Below are 14,688 nucleotides of genomic sequence, written 5' to 3'. Positions count from 1 at the left end.
GGTTGGAAAGCCTATTAAAATGCACCCTTGGGTGAGGCTTGCACAGACTGTCTTCTCTCTTTATGCCAGTGAAGCCCTGGCTTGAAATAATCTTGTTACTGTGAGAGTAGAGCGTACATTAATAGGCAGCGTTACAGCAGGACTTATCCAGATTTATGCCACGGAGTAAAGGCCCAATCCATAAAAGCACAGAGAGCGAGTGACGAGCGCGCGATACAGGCATACGTAGCTCACATTTGATGCCTGGGTGGCATATCAGTCGAGGCATTTATTCGATCAATTTGAAGCTTCATTTCCTGAGCTTGCAGTCAAGGCAGCGCAAGCCGCCAATTCGGTTTGCTCAAAGTGAAGAGAGGATACACATTTGCATAATTTCTTTTTATTATCCCTCAGTAAAAGTCAGGAGGGCAAGAAACAGAAGAAAGAAACAAAGTTGTGCTCGCAACAAAAAGCTTCTTTTATTGAAACTGTGAAATCCTTGACGTCTTAACCGTATACTGAATGTTCCACAAAACTAAAATCCAATTTGTATTCATGGCTTTTTCATTTTATGAAACTGCTGGCAGCTGTTTTCTGTCAACTTACCTTTTAGTCAAATCACATTCAAGTTTTTTTTTTTTTTTTTTTTACACTCAGTCTTTCCTTACATAAAAAAATATTTTCATGTTTCACCAGGGACAGATTTGCATATTGTTTCCGTGACGAGAAACACGCACAAATGATTAGCCTCGTCATGCTATATTTTACTCGAGTAGAACGTCCTCTCTGTGGCTGGCCGGCAGATGTTTGGCTCACCATAATCGCAGGCTGCATCTGAACCCACAACACCATATATAACTATATTAATGAGCAAATAGCTAGCTATGTAGTAATTTTGCTGTCATCGTTATGGTAGGCTGACTCAAAATGCATCAGTCAGTAAGGCAAACAAACAGCCTATTATGAAAAATACACGGCAGGGAAAGTAAAATATTTCTTCCATGAAAAGAGGAAAGAGTGCATCTCTGCAAGATGAAACTTTTATACTGCCTAGTCAGCCAAGGAAATGGGGTATAACGAAAAATACGGATTACATTATTTTCATGTAGATGCTAAAAATGTATTCGTATAATCTTGTCTCCAAAGAATTTCTGTTTTAGCAAATTTTAGCAAAGTTGTTATCTTAATGTTTCCTCAGTCCTTCGTTAGCATAATCCCATTTCTGTTTTAATTCTGCTCCAGACTTTATTTTTTTTCATCAAACATTAATTGCACTCTCATCTCTGACCCCTTAAAAATTCTCAAATGTTTAAACTTTAAAGCTGCACAAGGCAAAAATTAAGAGAAAAAGGCCCGACTTTGTAAACACGGGACTCTCCTTCTGTAGCTGTCTCCCTCTAAGCCCCGCCCACTAGGAAGCAAACTAGATTATGGTGCTTCACACAATAACTTCATGCCTTTGGCTTCAAACCGGATTCAAACCTTTCTCTCAGGTTAAAATGTTTTGCTTTAATCTATTTAGGTTTAGCTAAGAGAAAGATATCCCAGTTCATAGTGGCCTCATAGTACAAGGCTCAGATCTGTTCTGAATTCTTGTACCGTAAGTAATTTTTTTGTACAGTGATGCCAAAAATGTTGCCTACACCAGCTTTACTTTTTTTAAATAGAAAATTATAAATTAAATTCTCAGTAGTTTAGCTTTAAATTGGGTATCTACTTTTTCTCCCATTACATTTAGCTAAGGTCGGTGTTACCACTGTTACCACGAGGCGATACCTGGACCCTACATAGGTTGCACAGGTAGGCCAACTCCTCCAGGACTGCACATCAACATGTGTCATTGCCAAAAGGGTTTTTTATATTTCCCAGTTCAGTCTCAGAAGTATGGAGACAAGCGGTTACTACAGGTCTGTATAGGTCATTAACCAATTAGCGGGACTGTTTTCTGCTGCATTGTGCAAGAAAGAACAGGATGAGCACTGCTAAAGCTAAAATGACCTCCATTAGGCCACTGGTGTGAATGCCTTTGACCAAACAATGAGAAACAGAGGTGCACACAGACCTCTACAGGCTAAGCAATAGCACCCTAACTGCAATTAGATATCAGGATAAAATGCTTGCACAAGCTGTAACACCCTACGCTGGTACAGTGGGTCCTGGGTTCTTCCTGGTGCACAGCAATGCCAGGCCTCATGTGGTGAGAGTATGCAGGCATTTCCCAGGGGATGAAGGTATTGATACCATTGACTGTCCTAAATCCAATAGAGCAACTCTGGGACATTATATATTTCAGTCCTTCCGATACTGCCAGGTTGCACCTCCGACTGTCCAGGAGCTCAGTGATGCCCTGGTCCAGATCTGGGAGGAGATCCTCTAGGACATCATCCATCATCTCATAGGAGAATGCACTTTGAACCATAGTACATGGATGTAGACACATTAGAAGCAGTGTTGCTGAAAGTCTGAAGATTGGCAGGTACATTAATGCTACTTAACTCACTCTTACACCCCATCTTTATTCAGTTTGCTCTGCTGCTGAGGACAGACACTTCATTAGTGTGATGACTAATGACTAAAAGAAGCAGTTCACACGGCTGGTGATATAAATAGAGCAGCCTGTTGAGCCCCTTGTGAACTTCATGGGAGGATGCTTGCCATGTAAATATAATCCCCTCCCTTTCACTCTTATTATCATAAGTCTCTTTGTTGTTCAGTCACCCTTTAAAGATGCATAGTATACACTATATTTACACTATGATGCTTGCAGAGAGTGTGAGCGTGTTTGTGTGTTTTTATTGCCCTGCCTGTGCAAATGTGTGTGCATGTTAGTATTTATGTAGCTGCAACATCCGGACTATAAAAGTGCTCTAATGTTGTAAATTATAACACAAACCAATAATCTGTGAGTGCTTATGTCTTTGAACCCTCTAGGTCATACATGCACTTATCATCATTTATGTGTCATAGGAAGCTATAGCCACATAACACTGGAGCCATACTGGTTTTATCTGCCTGTCTGTCTCCCTCTCACACACACACAGACACCCACCAACACAAACACACACTCACACACACACAGAGGGTGGCCTCTGAACTCTCCACCCACTACGTCTGTGTCTCTAAGTGTAAATGAGTCCAGCGCCTCATTTTAAAGCAGAGAGCTGACCTTCTTTAAAAGGCCAAATTTTACATTTTCAACCCATATGTGAAAGAGGGTGCACATTTAAAAATAGTCCACATGCATTTATCATCTCCTGCCTCTCGGAGAGCCACATAATCAATCCAACAGCTGGCTGGATGACTGGGGAGCTGGGCAAATCCCATCATGATAGCGGTTTCCAGTCTACAGCAGGCTTTAATGTACAATCAATAGCAAAGACTATTTGTCTAATGACTGAGACGGAAACAGCATCAGTAAGTGTAACGTGTCCATCCAAGCATGTGATCAGTGAATGAGTAACATAACGAGGTTGTTTTTTATTAATGCGCAGCCACAATCATTCAATGTGTTTTAGTTTTTGTTCACAAATGAAGAACAATGAAACGAACAATTACATTTATTTTGGTGACTATCAGCCAACAGCAAGGGATCAATATATATAGAACTATATAGGAACAACAGGCACACATACACAATATATGCAAATTACACCACATGCCCATAGGGTCTTACCAGTGTTTTTTATTTTCTAAAGACATCTCAAATGTGTTTGTATGTTTATATTTTTATAATTAAAAGTGAAAGTAGCAGAAACATGTCTTTTCAACTGTAGCTCTGTGTCAGAGACAGGAATAAGCTACAGTTTGCTTTTCTTCTGTTTCTCTCTTCATGTTTCTTGTGTTTTGTTTTTCCCGTTGCTGATGTTGTTTACCCCTGTCTGAGTTTCTAATTGTTTCCTCTATGTGTTTCCTCTGCGTGTGTATTCCAGTATTGTGCCATTTTTTTGGCAGTCATTTCCTGTTTTATTTGTGTAATCGCTTTCCCTGTGCGTATTAGGGTGTTTTATTCCTCTTTTTTGTGCTCTTGTGATTGCCTGCTCTTGTTCCTTATTACCCTGCTCTCTGGTGTGTGTAATTTTTTTCAGGGCTTCGTAGTTGCTCTGGTTCAGTTATTGCTCCCATTAGATGGCTTTTCTCTTTGGATGTTTTGTTGGGTTGGGTTTTTTTTTTCTTCCACTTTTAAACTCTTAAATCTTTCAGCTTCCTACCAAAATCTGTCTGCCATGTGTGTTTGAATGTGGATCCTCCTGGAAATGAACTTGAACAGCCTTTTATTTTGCATAAGCAATGATATGTAAATGTTTGAAAAACTACAAATAAATAACTAAATACATTTATACTAGCATTTTTGTTGCAGATGGCATGAAAAGTTTCTGAAGTGCTGCACATGCAGAAAAATGATCTGCTACACCTTCCTGCAGAGGAATGAATCTTGTCAAGCACAGCAGCACCTTCTGCTTGAGTCATACCTGATAAAGTGAAATAAAGTTTAGAGTAAATAGACTAGAGGATGGAGGCCAAACCCACCAGAGTTTATATGGCAGAAAAGTCCAAGTAGAAATTTTAATCCCTCAGAATCAGCCATGTGTACAGAAACTTGATGGGTAAAAAGAACTGCAAGCTGCCAAAGAGAGAATCTTCCCAGATGCTCAGAACCAACTACAACCTCTACAATATCCCTCTATAGATCAAACATCACCTCTCTTTTTTACAAATACAGACACCATGATACAGCAGCACTAATTTGATGTCATTTCTGTCTACATGCAGATGCATTACCTTGATCAGAAGCCGGATGGTTCCCGAGGCCTTGTGGGAAATGTAGTACCAGAAAGACAGCTTGCAGATGGCGCTAGACTCTTTCCACACAGAGCTTCTAATATGAGCTTTATCGCCTTTCAGTCCCACTGGTGTTGCTTCCAAATAGACAAAATGCCCTAAAGGGAGAGAAATGAGGGAAAGTGATGAAGGAGAAAGGCACTGAGCCAGCAAGCGAGCACAGAGGTTGACAACTATCTCTGCACGGGCGGCTCTGAAAAATCACACGAAGGTCACAAAACGTGTTGAGGGAAGGAGGGCCAAGAGTCACGGGGTAATCTCTGACACATCTTCTAATGTCTCACTGCCTTTGGCACAGGGGAGCACTCAAACTTTCTCAGTTAAGTAGAGAAAGGATAAAGCAGGAAAATGAATGAATGAAAATAAAGAAAGTGTATCTGTCTTTGCACTCAGCATTAGCGACATTAATAATAATAATCTTACAGAGGTTTTTTTGTAGTCTATGGCTTTTGTATCGCTATTACTGAATATTTTAAACACACTTAAATTTTAGTTATAATTCTTCTGATTTTCATGGAATCAAACTCTGTTTTTTATGGCAGAATATTAAGATTCAGTTGACCACCCCGGTTTTAGGTTGGCTTTTCAAGAAATGATGCAGCATGTAATCTGGCGCTCCCACAGCTATATCAGAACTGTATTAAGACTTTCACTGTGAAGCAGTTAGTGGGAATGTAATATATTTCTCACCACAGTTTGCAATAAACATGAATGCCTCTGCAAGACATCCTCATTTTTGGTGTTTTTGCAGATAACAAAGTAATGGGAGAAGAAGCCACAGCAGGGTATTCTTCTCCTCCTCTGTAACAAACTCCCTTTTCTCTGCTCTGCTGTTGTCTGGTTACGGCTGTTATTGCTGACTGACTTCTTTATTAGAACATTATTTGTCTGGCTGCACAGTAAACTGACTCAGAAAAAGCTTTTTGTTTTGTTTCTTCACAGAGAAGCTGTTTAGCGAGTGTTTCCTGTAGTATTTACCCACGCTTGCTGTGACTGTTATTCTGTTAGGCAAGGTTTGAAATGATTTATTAAAGCAACAGATATGGCTCTGAGCTCATCATTCCCTGCACATATCTTAAACATAGAAATTGGAGAGTGATGGGAAAACATGCCCCCAGAGCTTGCAGGAGGATGCTGGCGATGCAGGACAGGAGCTCTGACGTGCCAGAGAGAGGGAGATGGGAAATTGGCAGATGTTATATCTTAATTTGAGGGTGTGTTTGGTAAATGACATGAGGAAAGTGCGGCATGTTACGTGTGCATGACACAGCACGCACGGGGGTCAGCCAGCAAGCTAGCAGACTTAGCTTCAACAGCAGCTCGTGTCAGATTTGAAATCTTTTGCACATCCTTAAGAGCAAGTGGGTGTGGACATGAGACCTCTGAGGGGAGTGTCCTGCAGTGACTGTAATGTTTGCAGCACATGTGACCTCCATGGATCAGTCAGGGCACACAAATGCTCAATAAGATCAGGGTCTGGAAAGTTTGCAGGCCGGGTCAAGGTATCTGCCTTTTTGTTGCGTTCCTTGAGCTGTTCTACTTTTTGTGGAAGCTGGAAAGGCTGCAGCCATCCTGGGAATCCCTTCCCTGCACACAATCTGACTTTTAAAAATAGTTTCTAAATGACTTCTTAGTAAAGGAAGGTTTGTGTTCAAGATTTGCTATGCATTATCCTTTCAATAAAAAAAGATGCTGTCAGAAGCTCTGCATTTTTTTTTATTTAGCAGCTGTGAGTACAAGAAAATAATTATTATAATATGATGTGTTAAATTTGTTTAGATCAGAGGAATAAGGAAGGATTGGTCTGTGTGTTTCAGTTTGGCTTAGCTGTAGGCCTGAGAATGTGTGTAATTGTTTAGAGGGAAAGGAATTTATGGACACTGGGGGTCTGCTGTCATAAAAGGAGACAGGAAGCTACAGTTGGGGGTTGCTGATGCTGATGCTTGTACCTTTAATAAAAGTTCATAATTGTTATAACTTAGAAGTAGGTTTGCAGGAGACTCTCCACCTTATCTGTAAATGTAAATGTAAGACAACAAGAGGCCAATGGCCCAGTGGATGCAGAGTGGGGGTCTCAGTGTTTGTAATATGTTAACTCTGTTTTCTATGTTGTGTAGAGGAATTTGGTGTAGCTTGGGTGAGGAGATTACTTTTATGACCGGCAGGAAGTCACATACACAGAGACACACACACAGTGCTTTGACTGTTACGACGCACCCACATGCACACTCACTCACGTGCACTCACACATACACACGGGTATGCGCACAAACAGGCACTCACGTGCTCGTGCATACACACACAGACACAGAGTTTGCAGCACACCATGGGGGTTTTATGATGGGGTCTATAAAGCTGACTGTAACAAACAAAGAGGTGGAGATCTGCAGAGGGACACCGGCCTTGCACGTCTTCCCTTCTAGAAGATGCATGCTTAAATGAAGATGAATAAAGATGAATAAAGGTTTTGTGAAATGACTACTGAGTCCGGTGCCGTCTCTGGATGCCCGAGGAATAAAAAAGAACCGGGGTGAAACTGATTTCGTAACACAGCGTTTCACCAGATGCCCTTCATCACGTAACCCCAAGGGGATTTGGATCTCTGGATTCAAAAAAAGAGTCTTTTGGTTCCCAAGCGAGTGTGCTAACTAATGATTAGAACAAAATAAAAAGATCTCCTTCTTTGCTGTCCATTTCTTATCTGATCAGTTAGTTTCACCTCAGGGTTATAATGGGAACATTGGGAAGCACTGAGGCGATGGCTATGCAACAAATGACAGCTAATTTAAACTCAAATGGCATAATTGCACTGCTAGTTGCTAAACAAATTAGGTAACAATGAAATGGCATTTTAAAAAGCAAAATCATGTGCATTTGTTTCTTATTGCAATCATCTGAGGTTCTAAGTGGACCAGTAGGGTATGTGGAAAAACATCAGCATCTGTCCAGTTTTGACTGGGGAATAATATTAGCCATGTTTGCTGGGTTGCCATGAGGTGCTGGTGGATGGGTTGCTTGTTTTGAATCAGTATCAAAGTAGGAGATACATGCAGGAGGCTGCATAATAAAAAGTAGCTTAAGTGATAAGTAATTTATGTGTATTGCTTTTTTGGCATGCACAGAGTAAAGTGTAATTTTAGCCTTGAATAAATCACCTGGTGCACTTTCACATGCTGAGAAGAAACTCATTGATTTTGTCTCTAAAGTTACAAAAGCGTGAATTAAACATGGTGGAGAGCCATTTGGCCCAAGCAGGTAAAATTTGAAAAATCATTCATTCTGATTATACAAAGCCACTCACAAGCACAGATGCACCTGCTAAATTATGCAACGGTAATTCAAGAAGGAGGCTACAGATTCGTTCTTTTTAATGAGAAACGGTGGTAAAAAGAAAAATCCTACAACTTTAAATGTGTACAGAGTTCATAGTGTACCAGAAAATGCAAACTCATACCGTTCTCATTCATCAGCGTGTGATCATACGGAGGCCGTATGCTTTGGACAGACCCAGTGCCCAGCACCCAGTGAAAATTATCAGCAAGGGAGCTCTTCCACCCACAGCGTCCGTTCTCAAAGGTGCACGAAGTCCCACAATGCTTCTCATCCGTTCCATCGCCACAGTCATCTGTGAAGTCACAGCTCTGCCATGGAGTGAAACACCTGCCATTTTCACAAGGTAGGTAGCCCGAAGGACAGGACCCTGAAAATAAAACAACAAAAAAAAGAAATATATCTCAGACGTGAATGTTCTTAAATGTACAGTAGCATGTTTTTTCTAAAATATATGAAGGTCGCCAGTCGTCCTGGATCTGTGGAACTCACTACCACTTTACCTCCATCAGCCAGACCATATTACACATTTTCAATCACATGTTAAAGCCAAACTGTTCAGCTTTTAAACTATAACCCATATTTTTTATATATATTATTCCGGGATTTTAAATATTTCTTGCTATTGTGCTTTTTGTGGATCTTGTTAATTTTGTGGAGTCAGGCCAGCTTGAGTGTTTTGAAAAGAGCCAACAAATAACATTTATTGTCATTATTATTATTATTGAGCGTCCCATAACATAACACCACCTCTGGATCGACGCACTGTAAAGGTCAGTGTCGAGCTTCATCTCCATATTCTTCTTTATATTTGTCTGTATTGATATCACATATATACTGTATATATGAACTGTATATGAAACAGGTATAAGAACCAGACTGCAGGAAGTCATTGCTTCTCACCAAGAAATAATATCGTTTGTAAAACTGAAAACTGTTTTCCAGATACTGTATGTTAGTCATGTATGTTCATTTAAGAGGTTTACATGTGCAAAGCTAACAGGCTGCTGCTGCAGGGTAATATTTAAAGTAAGGCAATTTGTGTATTTTCGAAAACATCCAGCTTTTCTGTAATGAATTACAAAGTGCAATAAAAATGTTGTGCCTAAAGGAGTTTCAGCAAAATAACTACTGTGTGCTTCACCAGATTAGACAGCACCACATGAGTTGAGCATTAACTTTGGAGCGTAAGCAGTCAACTCGAGAGAGGAGGACCGTCTGCATGTGGCATCGGGGGCTGTTTAAGAGGCTTAGGAAGACAAAAGGGCATGGGGCCGTAAGCATGAAACACTGTATGATCGGGTGGCGGTGCTGGAGAAGGCTGGAATCTGCTTCTTTTGGAGCCAAACATTCCAGTGGGGTCAGTGCTTGGCTTAAAGGAGTGTTACAAAGGGAGATGAGGCGTGATGAAGAGGGGTGGTCCTTGTAATTAAAGGAGAGAAAGGGGTATAAGTCCTTCCTAATCCTTTGTTCCTCTTCAGATGCACAGGACCAGAAGCAATGTGCCCCACAAAGGCACATAGGAAGCCAGGAAGCCACAGCTCCCAGCTGCTTTGCTACATACTGAGGCTGTAGGTGGATTTATTTCAAAGATCAGCTAACAGCATACTGCTAAACCCACAGGAGTGGCTACCGCTCTGCTCCTGTGAATGCACACTAATTCATTTGTCCTCATTAATTCCTGCTTATATCTTCTTACATGGATAACTCAAAGAGCTCGAAGGCTGCTGGCAATGTGACCTTCTCACCAGGCTCCTCCTGTCCTTACTTACATACAGTATGTGGGCAGGCGCCCTGAGCGGCATGCTGCCCCCTTGTGCAGCAATGTCATTCAGGATCAACATTAAAGTTTAAATCCCAGTGAATTATTTCAGGATATGAAGTTTATTGGCTAAAATATAGAAGGACACCCAGGTTTCAGATAATTCACTGCAAAACTGTTCTATTTTTATCTAAAATATCTATAAAATTTATTGTTAATCAGAAACACTTTACTGTAAAATGTGGACCTTTATGAATGAATTTCCATAATACGAACATTGCAGACAGCCATTTACTCGACTGCACAAGTATTAAAGAGTAGATGACCCTAAATGTTCCAGTTTGCAGCTTTTATCTTTTAGAGAAAGAGCCACAAAAAAAAGATTAAAAAGTTTTGCTTTCACTGCTTTACTAAAGGATTTTAATGGAAAACTTATTTCACTTGTATTTTCCCAGTTCTACTGCAAGTCTAACGCAATAAATGTTTTCAGCTGCCTGCAGATTTCTGTGGCCTGTTTTGAAAAGCTCGATAGTGACTCAAAGAAAGAACGAGAATACATTAAATTGGCTGAAAAACTCAAATCTGATTTGCATTTTGTTCTTTCTCTCCTTCACACACGCTCACATTTACATGCAGTCTACAGATGCATACGAAGAACTCCACGTTATCATTATTCATGTGTGTTGTTCTACAGTTTCGGGTAATTTTTCAGGCACAGCTATAAAACAAGTGCAAGTGGAGAGTAAAAGCGGTCGGTCTTTCTGCTCCATCATGTGATGGTTTTATATAGATTGAAGCTGTGGAAGAAAAAGCTCCCGAGGGAACAGCAGTATATAATTACAGTTCCTGCTGTCTCTGCTCTCATCAGTATTACTGTACATCCTCTGCAGCCTGCAGCTACTGAGACACAAAGGGAAAAGGTTTCTGTTTCAATTCTTCTCCCTCTTGTCTCATTAATGGCCACGTGGACTCACCTCACTGTCAGGGCAGCGGTGATACTCCCTGACTTAACCTTCAAGAAACGCTTCATATCACCGTGTTCTTTAGAATGCCTTTCTTTCCTGTTTTCACACTACTTTATTTGCTTCTTCCTTCTTCTTTCTTCTATATTTTCTCTGTACAGTATTTCTCAAACTAGTAGTCCTATGCACTGGATTTCAGCTCCTCGTGGCCTATGTTTAAGCCCTTAACATATACTGCATAGTGTAAACTGTAACTCCTTCCATGCATTTTCCTTCACTTATATGACTCAGTGCTGCAAGGGGAACTGGAGCCTATACCAGCTGCCAGAGGGCGAATGGTAGCAACCTGTCCAGAGTGTCACAGGGCCAACACAGAGTGTCAGACAACCATTCACAGTTGCATTCACACCTATAGCCAATTTATAATCACCAATTAACCAAACTCCATAAACTGCATGTCTTTTGGAGGAAGCCAGAGTACCCAGAGACAACCCAACCAGACAGGAAGATCATGCAGATGGCACAGAGAAAGGCTCCAGCCAGATGGTGGATTCAAGCCCAGGACCTTTTCGCTGTGAGCCAACAGTGCAATCGTCCCTCCGTTCATCATCTCTTATTCCTTTCCCTTAGTTTTAAGTCAGCTTTTTTCTGATTGGCTGCCACTCACAAACAGAAGGTTTGACCTGTGGGTTGGGCTTCTTTGCTCATAGGCAGACTACTTGCTGTGAACCAGGAGTAGAAAAAAGTAGAAACGAATCTGTGTAATAACAAGTGTCTACCAGTGTAATTAATATCTATGAAAATAATGAAAAGCAGATTCCCATTCCAGCATATATAGACGTTCAGTCTGAAAGGATGAGTGACCTTCTCAAGTTAATTTAAATGAAATATTTTTAGACAAGCTGAATAAATAAAACTTAAAACGCATGCACTTTTTTTAACCATCATAATGTGAGGAAACTATAAGCTTCATGCTCAAGATGGATATATAAAAGATTCCTCTAAGTATCAACAGTGTGAGAAAAATCACCAAGCAGAGCAGTGGAGTAAGCTGAAGGTAAGCATCATTAGCATGCAGACCTGCAGCGACTCTTATTGACACCACACTACTTCTCTAATAACGTCTAATTAATATTGGAGCACAGCTATTCACTGTAGGCACCGAAACAGACGAATGCAAACAGACAGTGAAACGAAGAGAGAGGTAAGAGAAAGAGACAGCTGTAAGGACAATCCTGCACATCACCATGCAGCTGGATACAAACCCTCTACAGCTCAAAATGACAGGGAGCTTCACAGTTTTTATCCCTTTCTGCGCATAGGCAATCAGATTTTCTCTTCTCCCTCGATATCAGCTGCATCGGAAAGGCAGTACGTTTAATAGGCCAATTATAGCCACAGTGACAATGCCGATAAATGAGCTCTTGTTGTTTTCTCTTGCCTTTTAAAGGGTTCACTCATAAAAAATGCAAGGGATGCAGAGGAACTTCTACTTGCTGAACATCTCCCTAGTCTAAAATTCAAACTATGATGGGTTCGCTTTGGTCAGAGCTTCAGCCCCGCAAACGTTTCAGAGTATTTCTCCTTAGATTGTTTGTTTTAGTTCAAAACATCTTGTTTTTTTATATCAGCAAAACTCCAGCTTAAACTGGATGTTACTGTTGAATTGCTCAAAAAAACAAGAAAGGAATGTTTTATATAGGTAATTTAAATTAAGACGAGTATCTAACGGAAAACCGAAGATATTGAAAAGCTTAAAAAGGGAAATGTGCAACATTTAACAATGTTAGTCCAAAGAAAACCAGCATGTTTGAGAGGCCACCTCTATTTTCAAGAGCTCTAAATCTGGATTGGTTGAGCTTCAGACTCATTTTAATCAATTCCTCATCAACTCCAGTTTTCACCTCCAAATGAAGGTGGTGTTATAATAACCCAGGAGCCATTATTAATTCTCTGATTGCCCATATGAGCAAACTATCAAGGTGAAAGTAATCAAAACTGTAGTTATCGACATCTTAGTGAGATCTTTTCTGAAAATTCGCCAAATAATTTAATTGGGAACTCGGGGCTCTGCTGTTCCGTTCTGCCTCAATGACAGTGATCTTTAAGCTTTTGTGATAAAATCCTCATATAAAGCAGCCCTAGAGGGAAACAGTTAAACAGCTTTTCACAGAAAATGACTACAGTCCCAGAATTCGCCCTGCCACGGCGGAATTAAAAAGTCATTATTAGAATAGCCGGGTCTTTTAGAAGCAATAATAAAAAAACAGCTTTTTCCTGCTACACTCTGGCCTTCGTCTGGTCATTCAGTCTTTTGCAGAAACACGCAGTCCTTTAATTTCGACTGCAGAGCAAACATGCCAGGCATTTATTGCAATACCTCTTGTTTGGCAAGGAGAGCGCCTTGATGAATTTAAGTGCTTGCAACTGTGAGATCAGGCCCCTGAGTTAATATTGCACTGAAGCTCTCGGAGTTCACCACTTTTATCTAGTAAGAGTACATATATTTAATGTCTCACTGGAATTTGAAGGCCCATATTAATGCATTCTTCAGGGGAGGCATTTGACATGATGGAAAAGATGGTGAATGTCAAACCTCTGTGCCCAAAGAGCCAATAGAGACCAAAAACTGAGCCTTTTGTTTTGTTGCACTGGCACATGCACAGCAGAGGATTTTTAGCAGAGCTGTTTTAACTGTGTTTTGGCAGAAATACCAACTTGTTGTTATAGTAAAGATGTAGATAAGCTTATTAAATAGTCTTCTGGGCTTTCTCTGTACATAACTTATATGACATTTGCTCGGTAGTCTGGTAAGATGAGCCACAGACATGCTGACATGACAGAAATATAAGTTGGAGGTTCAAATTTTCACTAAACTATAACACCAACAGGTTTTATTGATGACACTGTATACTACTATAGTACATGTGCAGCTCCTACATCCATAAAAATTAAACTACTGCCTTCATTTAGGCAGGGGCTTCAAAATAACTCTCCAAATATCTGCCTGAAGCTGTTACCAAGATGGCTGGAGAGTGCTGACACTTGTTTTCTAGAACTTTGGTGTAAACTATGACAGTAAACCAACTGGGATCAAATTTCAAAAGTGGAATCAGCTGCTATGGCATGCAGTAAGACGTGCTTTGAAAGAGATTTATGCTTTACGATATGCTTTCCTTCACTTATGAAATAGTCTAAACTACAGTATTCATGAATATGGCACAGTAGTTCTTGTCATAAGCGTATTATGTTAGCAATATTTGCAGTATAGCTTGTGGTGCTATAACATTTTTACCCCAGTTTTGCTGAGTTATAACAAGAGAGGATCGCCACCATTATTACAACTGCAGATTTTGAGACTTTTCGCCTGATAGGTGAAACAGGGAAACAGCAAAGTTACAAGGATTCAGTAAAAGTTGTGCCTCAGTGCTGCAGTCAACAAGTATCAAAAGTAACTTTTACTTTAAAGGCAAACAATCTCTGTATCTCGATTGTGTCACACCTTTCACCGTTGCTCTACCGCTTATAGAGTAGCTGCAGGCAAATCCACGTGTTCGATTCAAACTTTGAGGAAAAGCAGCAGTCTGCTGGTGACCAAAGGAAATGCTTTGAACATTCTGCATTTACTGTTTGCTTTTCTTATTAGAAAACCACTCACGAACCAGTCAGGGAATACATGTTTTTCCCCTTACGTCTGGTGGTTGTGTCAGGTACAATATGGCAGACAACTCTTGAGCAATATGTGATGTCACATGAGAAGACCATGATGTAAAACGTTTGTGAGAGGGATGAGGTTTATAGAAAGCTCTAGTTTAT

At 40.4% G+C, this 14,688-nt stretch overlaps 1 protein-coding gene across 1 annotated transcript in view; it reads right to left on the bottom strand.

The window, feature by feature from the left end:
* Positions 1-14,688, bottom strand: part of malrd1 (MAM and LDL receptor class A domain containing 1) — a 61,771-nt gene that overhangs the window by 23,495 nt on the left and 23,588 nt on the right. The window contains exons 16-17 of the mRNA XM_039617277.1: positions 8,273-8,518; positions 4,759-4,916 (exon numbers count right to left, since the gene is read on the bottom strand). Of these exons, the coding sequence (XP_039473211.1) occupies positions 4,759-4,916; positions 8,273-8,518 (404 nt within the window). The remainder of the gene's footprint in view (positions 1-4,758; positions 4,917-8,272; positions 8,519-14,688) is intronic.

Source organism: Oreochromis aureus, linkage group 9, assembly GCF_013358895.1.
Source record: "Oreochromis aureus strain Israel breed Guangdong linkage group 9, ZZ_aureus, whole genome shotgun sequence".
Classification (NCBI taxonomy): Eukaryota; Metazoa; Chordata; class Actinopteri; order Cichliformes; family Cichlidae; genus Oreochromis; species Oreochromis aureus.
This window is presented reverse-complemented; position numbering and strand designations above follow the sequence as displayed.